At 43.2% G+C, this 14,757-nt stretch overlaps 1 protein-coding gene across 11 annotated transcripts in view; it reads right to left on the bottom strand.

Moving 5' to 3' along the window:
• KIF16B (kinesin family member 16B) overlaps window positions 1–14,757 on the bottom strand; it is a 289,482-nt gene that overhangs the window by 119,959 nt on the left and 154,766 nt on the right. For all 11 annotated transcript variants that reach the window (XR_015249352.1, XR_015249353.1, XR_015249348.1 and 8 more), the window contains 2 exons: window positions 9,244–9,326; window positions 7,728–7,816 (listed from right to left, as the gene is read on the bottom strand). Coding sequence is in view for 5 of the 11 variants with exons in the window: in XM_086701642.1 (XP_086557768.1) it covers window positions 7,728–7,816; window positions 9,244–9,326 (172 nt within the window). In the remaining 6 variants the exon portion in view is untranslated. The remainder of the gene's footprint in view (window positions 1–7,727; window positions 7,817–9,243; window positions 9,327–14,757) is intronic.

Below are 14,757 nucleotides of genomic sequence, written 5' to 3'. Positions count from 1 at the left end.
TTGTCACAAAAGCAGGATTTCCTTCTCTTTTTTTATGGCTGAGTAGTATATCTAGAGAAGAGATGAGGCAAATATGAGGTAGGGGATACCAACCTCTACTCTAATCACCAGGGCTTGGCCACCTGCTGATCAGAGAATTCTGTGACAAGGATCCCCTTCAATGAGATGCAGCATATTGAGGGGCGGGGTCTGGGCTCAACTGCACAGCTTTCCTTAACTTAAAGACATCCCAGGAATCCTAGCCTGGCAAGCGCAAGGACAATGCTACTGGTGTCCTGATTTCTGACAGGCTTTACGAGGGTCTTCCTTGTGCAATGAGTTATGCTCCAAGGTGACTGAGCCCCTATCTGTCTTACTCACCCCAGCCCCAGTACAGGGCTGGACAAAGGACTGCCCTAAAACAGGAGCCAAAGGGATGAGGGGAAAGTGGTAAATGTTGTGAACATCTATTTTACTCAACAGGGGAAACCTCCTTCATCCTGTTGTTTGGTCAAGCCACAGAGACTCCAGCTTTGTCCAGGGGTATGCAGCGGCTGACAGAGTACTCAAATGCACAGTCACTTATGGGAGAAAGTTCAAGGCCTGGGGCTCAGTTTTTCAAGGTTGTACTCATTATCCTCCTGCCTCTTGACAACCCGCTCTTCCTTCCCTTGTATCTGTATTTCAGCCAGGTAGCATGCCACCCCCAACCAATTATTTAAGCCAGAAAACAGAAGTCAACATCTTTACTTCCCATATCCAATTAATCATCCAGGCTTCATGACTTCCTGCCCCAAATGGCCGTGGAGCCCACCCCTTCTTCTAGGTTCCTTTGACCACTGTCTCAGTTTAAGCCCTCACCTCTGCGTCCTTCCCATAGCTTCCTTGGTGCCTCTGTTACTCAGCTGCCAGAGTGAATCTGTCAATGCAAAGATGATCACATCTCTCCTTGGCTAGAAAAACTTCTTGGATTCCTACCATCAATTAGGTTTTAAGATACCCAATCTCAATGGGCTGGTTAAACTGAACGCGGCAGTGCTTGAGAGAGGTCATCAGGAAATCAATCTATGTTAGATTTATGTTCATCATTTGTTTACTGTATTTATTGGGGGAACTGAATTTTGAGATCTTCTTTCTTTCTATATTTCCAGACATCACTTTCCGGATAAAACATTCTTGAGAAAATGGAAGAGAAAAAAAACTTTTTTAACAAAATACAAAGGAACATCACCCCCCCCCCCATACCCATAGGATGGCTATTATTTAAAAAAAAAAAAAAAAAAAAAAAAAAAAAGAGGGGCACCTAGATGGCTTAGTCAGTTAAGCGTCCGACTCTTGGTTTCGGTTCAGGTCATGATCTCACCATTCATGGGATGGAGCCCACACTGTTCGTGCCCTGCTTGTGCCCTCTCTCTCTCTCTCTCTCTCTCTCTCTCTCTCAAAATAAATTAAAAAAAAAAAAACTTTAAAAAGTAGAAAGAAAAAAAATTTTAACGAAAAAAGAAAAAAACAGAACAGAAAACAAGTGTTGGTGAGGATGTGGAGAATTTGGAACCCTTGTGCACCGTTGGTGGGAATGTAAAATGGTACAGATGCTGTGGAAAATAGGATGGCAGTTTCTCAAAACACTAAAAACAGAATTACCACATCCCCAACAATTCCACTTCTGGGTATATACCCAAAAGAACTGAAAGCAGGGCCTGAAACAGATATTTGTATACCCATGTTCATATCAGTATTATTCACAACAGCCAAAAGGTAGGAGCAACCCAAGTGTCCCTCAACAGGTGAGTGGATAAACAAGATGTGGTACATACGTCCAATGGAATGTTATTCAGCCTTAAAAAGGAAGGAGGAAGTTCTGACACGTGCTACAACAGGGATGAACTTAGAAGACATTATGCTAAGTGAAATAAGCTAGTCTCAAAAAGCCAAATAATGCAGGAGTCTACTTACGTGAGGTACCCCAAGTAGTCAAACTTCCGAAACAGAAACTACAATGGTGATCGCCAGGGTTTGGGAGAAGGAGGGAATGGGCAGTTACTGTCTAATGGGCACAGAGTTTCAGTTTTATAAAATGGAGAGTTCTGGAGATGAGCTGCACAATAATGTGAATGCACTGAACTGTACACTTAAAAGTGGTTAAGGCAGTAAATTTTATGTTAAGTATGCTATCACAATTTAAAACAGTGAAGAAATGAGCTACCAAATGCTGATGAATATACAGAAATTGTTCTCTGTTGCATTTGGGGCCATATATTTTAATCATGGTCATAACTTCTGGACGTGCTAATCGAATTTATAAAAACATTACACATACACGGGTACCGTGGATGTGCCTAGAGAACCCGAGCTGCCATCCCTCTCCTACTTCTAATCCACCTGCCCGAACCCCAGTGCATCTCCGGGAGGAAAAGCTCTGTCTGCTCATCCATACTTGGCTTTCAGAATGCTCCCGAGCCAGGCCTGAACCTGCGGACTCCTCTTAGCACACCCTTCTGCTCAGCAGGACTCTCTCTTCCCAGCACTCCTCTGCTCGGCCCACAAAACTGCCCACTCCCAGAATCTCTTCTGTCCAGCCTGCCTCTCCTACTTGCAAACATCTCAAGGTCCGGCACAGAATCCAGTTTATTTGTGAATCTTGGAGAGAATTCTCGAGAAGAACTGAGGGGAGTGACTTGGGATTTCTAAGGGGAGGGTGTCCAAGACCAAATCTTCACTTAATATCCTTCCTCACTTTGTCCTCCAAGCTGAGGCAGTACTGCAGACTCCCGACAGCTTCATATCCTCAACTACAGAGAAGAAAGCACTAGACCAGAGGCTTCAGACCGGGTTTCACTTAAGGCTCCTAATAACCCCCACTATCCCTTCCATACTACCCTTCTCCTGAGATGCTCTCTGGCTATTTATTCCAGGCGTGTGTCGCTATGGCACTGAGAGGGAGCTGAATGGGATGGAACGGGAAAATTTTATGATAGGGACAACTGGGTTGAGGAAACAGTGTTCCTGGGAATTAGGCTTAAGACTCTGATTCCATGATGCCGGCTGGAGGCAATCGCAATGTCAAGAAGGATTCCTTCTGGAAGTCTCTGGTTTTCTAAGTTACCCAACATATTACAAGGCAAGGCTACATGAGGAGGATCACTTCCCAGACCTCCCAGGGGCAACTCTCTGCCCTGAATCACATGCTGCCTGGCCTTCACTCAAAATGAGTTCACGGGCGTGTGCCTGTTCTCCTGGGCAGAAAGAACATTCATCTGACACTTCTAGGTTCTCTACACAGAAGACTCTCAATAAATATGTGTTGATCTGTGCAAGCATCTCAGGGCTATTTTCCATCTTGAGAAACTAACATGCTCTTGTTCCAAGCAGCTCATTATCTAGCTATAAATAAATATTTAATCAGCGTCCAAGTAGAAAACATATTTCTTCCAATGGTCTTCCAGTTTATCATGTGGTACTTACTTTAAGCCAAGGCTATTTACACCTGTAACATCAAAAAAAGTATAAACAGCATGGCGATACTTTAATCCCGCTTCATTTTGCCAAGTTGCTAGAGCAGACACCTCGTGACACCCATAAATCAGAGTAGGAAATTTTTCTCCAATTATGCTTTAATTCATGGGCAATCATTCTCTACAGCAGGTGGCAAGTTGAGGGGGGCTAGACGTGAGGGAGCATGAAGTCAGGCTGGCGAAGTATTGAGTAATTTTAATCTGAGCTTTTACAAATGAGCACCACAAGGGTGGCAAAGACAAAATGTGCCTGTTAACTGAAGCCAGGTGAACAGGATGCACAACGGCAGTATCAAATGCATCTAGAACCATCTCCTCAGCCAACTGCAATGTAATCTAACACAGATGCTGCTTCTCACTTGAATTCTCTGATTGTCTTGGTCTAATTAATTCCATCACAAGACCATCTTCCCATTTTTTTGTTTGAGGATCCTGAACATGACCTTAAGATTATTCACATAACTTCAGTGTCATTTAGGAATTGACCCATGTGACAGAAACACATTCCTTTATATAGTATACCATTTTTCACTCTTTGGAATATCCATGCCCAGAGAAATTAGCAAAAAATCCTTTCCCAAGAGGATCTATGTATCCTACTAAAATTTCCCTCTTAATCTGTTTGCTAAACATTTACTATGCACGTTACGTGAATGACACTTCAACATACAGAAATTAGCCTGGGTGGCTCAGTCAGCTAAGCATCCCACTCTTGGTTTTGGTTCAGGTCATGATCTCATGGTTTCATGAGTTCGAACCCCAGGTTGGGTTCCGAGCATGAGGCCTGCTTGGGATTCTTTCTCTCTCCCTTTCTTCCTACCCCTCCCCCACTTGCACTGTCTCTGTCTCTCAACATAAATAAACTTATAAAATAAAATAAATAAAATAAAATAAAATAAAATAAAATAAAATAAAATAAAATAAAATAAAATAATAAAATAAAATAAAATAAAATAAAATAAAATACAGAAATTACTACAAGTAATTTACTTGTAATTTACTACAAGTAAATTTACTACAAGTAAATTACTACAGTAATTACTATAATTACTGACCTCAAAACACTTCCAACCAAATAGGAGAGACACTCACACGAGCCAAACTCTTGTGCAAAGGCCACCTCACGCCAATTCTCCCTGCCTCCCCCATCTCAGGAACAGACGCACCATCTGCCCAGCTATTTACATCTGAAACCTGGGCATGACCCTTGATTCCATGGCACTCCATCTCTAGGGCTACCACCCAATTCTAAGCCACTCTCACTTCTACGTGGACAAAGGAAACAGCTTTCTAAACGGTTTCTTGTTTTCGTGCTACTTTCTCCAAGTGACATACATTCTAAGGTTAGTAGGAAGTACATCATCGGGCTGCTTTTCTTCTGAAAGCCCTGGAAGAGTTCCCTAGCCCTCTTAGAAAAGAGACAAACTCCTGCCAATGGCCTAAGAGGCCTTATATAGCTGCCCCAGTCTATGCACCAGCCTCACCTCCGATGACTGAATTCCCTCTACTCTGAGCTCTTGCTGTTCCTCGGGTAGAAGCCATTGCACTTGTCCTCTTCCTGGAAGACTCTCCTCTCTCCCACTTTCTGTCGTTCCAGAGTCTTGGATTCAATGTCACCTCCTCAGGAAGCCCTCCCTGATCACTCCACTGCTCAGGACATTTCATTCCCACTTTCTGCACCCATTTGTAAATCCCCTGTGCCTGCCTCTCTCCTCTAGCGAGCTGTAAACTGACCCTGTCAGGGTTGTGGGCAGCTGTGCCCCTGGGTAGAACTATGCTCCCCACAGGAGGCAGGCAGAAAAGGCTTGTTGTTTGATGAATGTCCATTACAAAGAGGACCAGAATGAGGATGACAGAATGTACAGTGAAGGAGGAGCACTTCCTTTCGACTGGGAGAGGAAAGATGCGAATAGCTTCCAGAGGAGAGACCGCATGCACTGTGTTTTAGAGGACAAGTAGGCACATCCCAAAACGCATGCCAGAGCTCTGAAACTAGCAAAAGACAAGCCCAAAAGGCACGGCTAGTCCAGGAAGGTCTGAGCAACAGAAGGGTCCCTGAAATGGCTAAAACCCAGAACACACGCAGGTATGTGCTACGAGGACGGCACTCACGGTGGAGAGCCTGAGTGACACGGTAAGGGGTTAGCATTCTATTGTTTGGGACCACAGAAAGTCACCGAAAAGTTTGGAGGGTGAAAAATTAGTACACTCTAACCTGTATTTTATAAACATTGAGAAAGATCGTTGTAATGTAAAAACCAGCAAACAACCTAAACTGGCATCACTTTTAAGAGGACTACATATTCACCTCTGTTTGGAGGAGAAAAAAAGAAGTCCTTGGATACCATGTGGCAATGCAAGGGAGAGGGGGGCTCACAGCTGGTGACCCTGTGTCTCCAAGAGGATGAGCTGACTGCACATCAGTCTGGGGCTTTTCAAAGGCACCGAACAGCCACATAAGATTTCCAAATGGGTTCAAAGTAAAAGGCCCCAGCATCATGGATAAAGAAGCTGGTAACTGGATTCCAGGACTAGAGCTGGGTCCTGGACTGGGAGATGATTACGAGCAAGCACGGTATGCATTCCAGAACAGTTTAGTCAAACAATACTGAACAGATGGGCTCACAATACTTAAACTGCAATTAACCCTAAAGACTGGCATATTATATTAAACAAAGTGAGTATATGAATGACTCCATCCCAGCCACCACAAAAGGCAGTTGCTAACGCTACTGCAAGGGACTGAAGACCTCTAACAGAACATGCCTTCCAAAGCAGCGATAACCCAGGCGCTCTGAGGGCTTTATCGATACAGATTATTTCAAGACAGATTTATTTGATGAGCACAACTCTCCTCAACAGCTACGTAATAAGATGGGAGAGCTGACCTGTAAAATGGGTAAAGACAAAGGCTGACAAAGTTAACTGTGGCTTGTACTTGCAGAAGTTCTGGAGAGTGGGAGAGGCCCAGGAGCCTGCAGCTATGATGTTGCACTGGGTGGTTGTTTTTCGTTTTGTTTTTTTCCTTTGGGTTTTCTGTTTGTTTGTTTGTTTGTTTGTTTGTTTTGGCTCCAGCCAGGTGTGAAATCAAATCTGGTCTTCAGCTTGCCTATAAAATGAGGAATCCCAGAAAAAAGATCAAAGGTCCCTCCCAGATTTAAACTCCCATGGCAATGAAGAAATCCCTTGTAGGCATAACCTGCTTTTCACAAACCAGTGAAGGGACTTGCGCCAGAAGAGGCATGCCTCCAGACTCAGTATCTGTGAGCACTGCCCAGGTGGGGTGGGGGCTCTAGCAGGGCACCGGCCCCAGGTCTGAAAAGGCCCCCAGCTGGAGATAAGCAGGGAATCACATGGTCACTGCATGGGCTGAGACCTTACGTGGGCCAGCAAATGGCTATAAATTCTCCATATGTCAAGCGGGGACAGTCACCCAGAGAATTAAGACAACGGGTATGAGATGCCGAATGCAGTGCCTGGCACGGAATGCAGCCACTCCTCGGTGCAGCGCAGTTCTAAAAGACGTCGTCGTCAGTTTTACATCACTTTTTCAGTTGTTAGATTTACCTCTGCTGATTTATAGGAAATTCCCTCTGTAGGAAAGATAAAACTGTGGGACCTCATAAAACAGGAAAGGACCCCAAAGTCCTTTTGTGCAGTTCCCTGTTCTTAGGCATTTTCATTGTCACCACCACATCACTACTGAAACTGTGAAGGACCTGAGCAACCCAGCCACAAAGTTCTTTGTGTCCCCAGGGGTCCCCCCCAAGGCTTGGATGTACTGAACACAATTTCCTGCACTCCTGGATGCCCTCAGAATCAAAATTGTCTGTTATTACAATAAATTTATAAAATGAGATGAAAGTGCCTAAACCAAGGGGATCACGCACTACATAATCAAAGAGCCAATTCTAAAATAATAGACAATTACGAAAATGATAACGAAGGCTGTAACAACCCTCACTAATGCTTCTTACGCTGTTAAGCAAAAAAAAAAAAAAAAAAAAAAAAAATCGGAACACACAATCTCATTTATGTTGTGATTACAATGAAGTAAAATTATGTACAGACAGAGCAAGGGCTGAAAAGCGACTTGGGAAATGACTATGGCTGATTTGCTAAGGAGGAGCAATTGCAGAAACTTTATTTTTATCTAGTGACTTTAATGGGGTTGACACAATAAACACCACAAAAGTGACAGTCACAGGGAAGGAGACGCTGCTGTTCACTCACCCTGGGTTATACAACATGACCGTGGACAGGTTCTCACAGGACTTCGAGAGGTCAGTCATGGACAAGCTGAAGGAGGACAGAAGGCCACTCTAAGAGCAGACACAGGGCAGAGCGGTTACCTTAGTGGGGGAGAGAGGGCCAGAGCCCTGGACTCACTGCTCTCACCTTGTGAGAGGCAATGAGGTACATATACCCCTCATTAGCACGCACGCCAACCGGTCTACCTGAGGACGGCAAATCAGGGACAGCCAAGCAACAAATACAACTCCAACCCAAGCCTCAGCTAACCACAGCGGGGCCCCAGCATGCCCGGACAGGGGAAGCTAGCCAGGAAGTGCACAACCATGAGGATCTCCTCGACCACGCTGCACTGAAGTGGAGGGAAGGGTCACCCTCCATTCCTGGCGGGAGCTGTGTCCTGTTCTCAGCAGCACTCACATGTGTTGAGGAATAAAGATGAGGAGGGAGAGGGGAAGGGAGACCAAAAAGTAAGAGCTTAACCTGTTTGCTTCCATGGAAAGCTACTGGCAAATATATTTTCCTCCCTCTCTTCCTCTGCAACTGTGAACCAATAAGGACCCTCCAGGGAGACCGTGGGCCAGAATAGATAAGAGGCTTCACTGGCTGGAATGAGCAACCGTGGAGAAGGCTGGGGTTTGCAGCTTTCTCGTTCTTTCCCATGGAAGGCACTGGCACCCTTGGGTAGCCCTCACAATAGGAGGTTGACATGCAGGGCTCTGTGACTTAGGGGTGAAGGGCAGACCCTTTAGGTCAGCGGGTCAGGGCAGCAGTGCAGGCTGGCCATGTGCTAGTTAGGGAACAAGTAAGCCTCAGTTTCTCATCTTGATCATCTGTGACATGGGGTTAATAAGAGCTGCTACACAGATAAAGCAGTAAGATATGCTGTAGAAGTTTCATAACTGTATGAAACTGGCTCATAGAAATGTTAGCTGTAGCCTTTACCTTCCTCAGTCTAAGGACATACGGTGTCCCAAGACACATTCTCTCTCATCTCTTCCCTTCTCTCTCAGGTCTTCTACCCACCTCACCCGTCCTGCACTTAGAGTGCCCTCTGGATGACCCTATCCAACTAGCTGTCCCAAACTCACCCCCTCTCTGCTTCACACCCTAACCAGGAGTCTCATTTGCTATGGCTGAAAGTAAAAAGGAAGCAAGCCTTTGGATGAAACTGATTCTGATATTGGGTTAACTCCTAAAACAGATCCTCATAAGTGGAAGTCACTCCCCACTTAATGCAAAACAATGCCCAACTCCTTTTGGGGGGTGGAGGGGTGAGGAGAAGGATCTAGAAGGAGCCATTTCTCCCCCTGCTCTGGACTTGACCAGTTTGCTTTCCTACTTCATCAGCCAATCATCCACTGAGAAACAACTCCATACAGTCAGTACAGGCTACAGCGTGACTTTTCTAGTTCCGTACTCCGGAAAATCAAACTGCTCCCACAGCCCCAGCCCCACCAGAATCAGAATTGGCTCCTGGAGATGTTATGCTGCTCACCTTCCTCTTCTCCCTGAGCTTGGCAGCCTCCTTAGGATGGTTAAAGCGAAACATATTGGTTCTTCCCAAGAGTATCACAGCACCTAAGAACATACAAAAATAGCAATGAGTTCACGGTAAGCAACCGGTTGGTTGACAACATCATGTTGTGGAATTTTACAGCTGAAATGTAATTTCCAGTGCACTATAAAATGGTAATAATAAGGGAAAGACTTAGTCTCAAAAGTCTGCTTATATAAGCCAATTTTAAACCTGCAAATATTCTTATTTTTATAGCTGAGTGTCACAATACTCATGTTACTAAGGCAGAAGTGATGGATTCAAGCATTATATTACGAGATTTAAAACTTAATATCCAGATAATTATAGTTTTGATTGTTAGGAAGAAAAAAAAAGCAGTAAGTTCTACAAAGAGATGCTGTAATACCAACCAAAGCATATGGTCACAAATTTGGGAAATGTTTATTAATGCCAGTAAAAGGAGAAATCCCGAAGGAAAGCGCTTTCAAAAGAAAACATGGTATAATCGGCAGAGTACAGGTAACCACTACTAACGTCTACTTCAGAATTTGACAGGAAAGAAATTGTGTACGTGTAGGGTCTATTACCATGTGAAAACACTGCTTCTTGTTAAAACTGTTAAAATTTGGGTGGCCACATGAGACACACGAGAAAGGCTCCACTTGATGGACCAGGGTTCTGCTTATTCAAAAAATGATCACACAGAATTCAAGCCAAGTACCCAAGGGTAACAAAAATGTTAACTAAGGGCAGGGACAAATTTTAGCATTTTTAAGCAAATAAGCAAACAAACACTTTCCAAATTCAGAACTGCTCAAAGCTGGCATGGGTGTCACAGATGGCAGTGAGCTCCTTGTCATCAGAGGCATCTAAGGGAAGCAATGTTCCAGAAGAGATTCACTATGTTGTCTGGTCCCATCCATACCCGAGAGTCTATCACACCTCAGAAGAGACCCCCATGTTCAATCCTTGCCCTGAAAAAGAATGCAACTTCTTTGTGAGGACAGAACATATCCACTGAAGTCAACCACGGAAGACGACGACATGTGATGAGGGGTCAAGCATCTAAGTGATGTGTGCAAGGCTGCTGTAGGTGGGGACAGACCTCAGCTGGGTCTCACAAGGCAGCTCGAGGACAAGAGAGGTGGTTCCAGTTTGGGGAAACCGCAGGGAAGGGCTAAGCCTGACCAGGGAAATGGACCTGTCCTGCTGCGGGGAGAGGAGGGAGTCAAATCCACCCAAAATGCGGGGCATCAGAAACAGCACCAGGATAGAACAGACACTGTGAGGACTTGGAGAGCCAAGGGAGAGAAGTTGCATCAAATGTCACAAACTGATGGGCTGAGAGAAATCAGCTCAGAGATGTTTTGTGTGCCCCGCGAAAACTTAAAAACTAAAATTATTAGCTTCCAGTTAAAAATCTGCAGTTTTTACATAAAGTACTGAGTTTCTTTCTGATTTCCCTTCAAAAACTAGAAGGTAATGTATCAGTAGATTTGTATGGCCACTTGGCAAAAATCCCTGGGCTGCTGAAGGCTGCCTCCTTTGGACAGGGCACGTGACCTGTGGGGTAACAGCAGTCACCAACCTCTTCACTTGGCTACTATTTCCCTACCTGGGCCTCAAAAGTAATATCGTAGCCCCAGGTGGCTATTCTAGAGCTTCAGACCAGTATATCCACCTGCCTACTCAACATACTGCCTCAGATTCTCAAATTCAATATGGTTAAAACCTAACGGATTAGGTCATAACCCCAGGGAGCTACTGAAAGGGTTGGTTCTGGCAGTTATCATTATTTAGCGGAGAGGGAGTCCGTATGAAAAGAAGAACACAGTTTTCAGAGACTTAAAAGTATAGCAGTGGGTAGTAACCAATCTACAACCTGCTTATCCCCCTCATGGAAAATTATATTCGTATATTTTCCAATCATGAAAAGGCACCATTACCATAATTAAGAAAGGTGTTTTCTATACCTTTTATGACCAGGACTCAGAACTGTGTGCCATACAGAGAAGTCAAAAGTTAAGCAGCCATGTCTAGGATATAGGTATATTTAATGCTCTGGAAGTGAAATTAGAGATTAATAAGGCAATCACATTCAATGTGCTAATTACATTTAATCCAATTCTTTTTTTTAATTTTTTTTCTGTTAATCAAATGCCCAGCCATGCAGGTTGAAAAGTGCTAAAATATGTTAATGGAAAAATAGAAATGGTATTTCAGAGACATATTTCATATCATATTAAATCATTGAAAATAATCTTGCCACCCATGTATTTGCATGAAATACACATAAAAATCCCTTTAAGAGTTATAAAAGAAAACAAAATTATCCATGACCATTCCTTGTTTCTACCTAAATAATGTGCATAAACTGCCTGGCACATAGAAAGAGGCTTGTTAGGGGCCCCTGGGTAGCTCAGTCGGTCCAACTCCTGATTTTGGTCCAGGTCATGATCTCATGGTTGATGAGATCGAGCCCCAAATCAGCCCATTTGCGATTCTCTCTCTCCCTCCCTCTCTACCCCTCCTGCGTGTGTACTCTCTCTCTCTCTCAAAATAAATAATTAAACATTAAAAAAAAAAAAAAGAGGCTCTGTTAAGGCTGGTTTCTTTCTATTTCATTTTATTCCTTTACTCAACAAACCTACTAACTTAAAAAATTGGCTTTGTTTTTACATTATGCTGCTGTTCATGCATTCATTCATTCATTCAACAAGTACTTAATGAACCCTGACTGCATGCTAGTCACTGTGATAAGCACTGCAGATACAAAGTTGAACAAGTCAGACATATGCCCTGCCCTCATGGAATTTATAAGTAAGAGAGAGAGGTGAATAATCAAATAAGTCCACAATTAGATGCAAAGCTACACCTAAAGGAGAGATACCCTGCCCAGTACTCAAAGAGCACATAAGAAGAGGGTTGATTTAGAGGAAGTTAGGGAAAGAAGAAGTGGGAAGCGGTGCCTAAGACAAGCTCTGAGGATGAAGCACGGAGAGTGAGGGAGTGGCATGTGTAAAGGTCCCATGGCAGGAAAAACTGATGGTGGTGGTGGTGATGATGCTGAGTGACTGGAAGACAGTTAAATGCCTACGGCACAGGAAAGGGAGAACAGTACACGCAATGAAGCTTGAGAGAGAGAAAGGAAGAGACCACATAGAATCTTTCAAGATACAGTAAAGCAACTTTTACTTCATGAGGGTGCATAAGAAGATGGTGAAAGGCTTTGTGCAGCATCACATGATTGGATGAGAGTTTCAGAAAGTTCATTCTTTCAACTGTTTGAAGAAGGAAGCAAAGAGGGCAAGGGTAGATGCAGATAAATAAGGTCGGAGGCTATTGCAAGAGTCCAGGTCAAAGACAATGGTGGTTCAGCACTGGGGGGAAGGGGAGAGGAGAGAAGGAGAATAAACAAATCAGGAAGATATGTAGAAGATAAGGTCAATAGGACCCCATGATGGGCTGCATATAGGGACAAGGGAGGTAAAGAAGATGTTCCTGGGTACTGGCAGGCAACAGCTGGTTGGACGGGGAGCTGTTCACACAGACTGAGAATACTGAAAAAGGACCAATATTGGGTTGGGAGAGAAAGCCTGAGTTTGGTTTTATCCATAATGAATTTGAGATGGCTTTGGCAGGCAGAAATATGGGTCTGAAGCTCTAGAAGAAAAACTTGGGACATCTATCCATCAGTGTATCTACCAACCTACCTACCAACCTACTTACTCATGAATATATATAAATGTATATGTATGTATGTGTGTGTGTATATATGTATGTATGTATATATATGTATGTATGTATATATGTATGTATGTGTGTATACACACACACACACTCAGACACACACATGCACGTACGTATATGTACATATCTACCTAACATCTGTGTGTGTTAAGACCCAGCGCATCTGCCCTGCCCCAAACTCTTGTGTGGCCAAGGGTGAGTTAAGCTCACCCTTTCCAGAATTCAGTTTCCTTATCTAGTCATCAAACTGGATACTTTCTAAGGTTCCTTCCAGATCTTAAATTCTTTAACCATGAACTACTCCTTGATTGGAGGTTAACATGATTAGTCACAGCAGATGGACTTTTCTGATGCGTTTAGTTTGTAATTTTTAGAGCATATCTAAGCCTCCTTAAAATGCATGATGGCTTCTTTGAGTTTACTTCAGAGCCTGTTAAATACCAGAAGGTAGACAAGTTCCAGATGGTCTTAAAAGGAAATGGAAGGGAAATGACATTGTAAAAGGGTACACAGAGGCACTTGTTAACAACAACCAAAAAAAAGATAGAAAGAAAGAAAAAAAAAGTGCTTTGCTTAAATCTCTATGAATGAAACCACTGAATGCTGATTTCACAGAAGATTTTCTGTTTTAGTATTTCAGGTACACTGAAAGTGAAATTAAACATGTAAACATTTCTATGGATTTCTAAGCAGTATAGTGACAATAATCGATAATATCACTATTAATTACCCTCAAATTTTATGTGAGATTTTCTAATTCTGCTACGGCACAAATAAATCAACTCTTTTATCCTATTAAATGTTGTCATATGAATATTTCTGAGGTGATGATGTACAAATTAATTAATTCTGGGTTATAATTAATACAAACATGTAGGAAAACTATACTTCCCAAAAATGGATGGTCCAATGTAACAGGAGTTTAGAGGCCAAAAAATAAGGGGCCTGGTGAAATTTTGCTTCAGTCTCCAAATTCTGAATTTGATTACTTTAGAAAGCCTCGCCCCACCCCACCAAGCACACAGACAGGATATAACAGACGGCTAAAGCATGCTCTGTGAAAGAGAAGTTTTCATTTTGGATACAATTGTCAGGAAAGCAAATCTCTGTCTAGGAACATAGGTTTCTATTTTTTTTTTAATGTTCATTTATTTTTGAAAGACAGAGAAAGACACAGCACATGCAGGGGAGGGGCAGAGAGAGAGGAAGACACAGAATCCGAAGAAGGCTCCAGGCCCTGAGCTGTCAGCATAGAGCCTGATGCGGGGCTCGAACCCACAAACCATGAGACCTGAAACGTTCAATTGACTGAGTCAACCAGGTGCCTCAGGGAATGTAACTTTCTAGAATGGTACTGAGATACAAGTCAGGGTAAGGCAGGATGGGTGAAGTTCTTAAAACTTGTTTGTGTAGGATCATTTTCCTTCTGATTTAAAACATCCTCAAAATATTTACATTAAAATAAGTTATGATGATGGCACCATTTGGAGGACCTGATAAAAGAAAGTCTGATTTCCACTAATAACGCCAGTACTTGAGAACGCATTAAGTAATATGTTTGAAGGCCTTGGGCTCTTGTGACACTGATGTTATTACTTAAGATACCTGAATTATAGTAATTTTCCTCTATCTCCAAACAGCTTCAGGCAATGAGACGGGGAAGATTAAGATCTGACATGGTGCTTGTGGTAAGAAAATTTCATATGAATACTGACAAATTCAAACAGGGTAGGTGGCTTGGGG

This window comes from Puma concolor, chromosome A3, assembly GCF_028749965.1.
Source record: "Puma concolor isolate L17-30 chromosome A3, mPumCon1.1.hap2, whole genome shotgun sequence".
NCBI lineage: Eukaryota > Metazoa > Chordata > Mammalia > Carnivora > Felidae > Puma > Puma concolor.
Note: the sequence above shows the minus strand (reverse complement) of the source record. Positions and strands in the feature narration are given on the sequence as shown.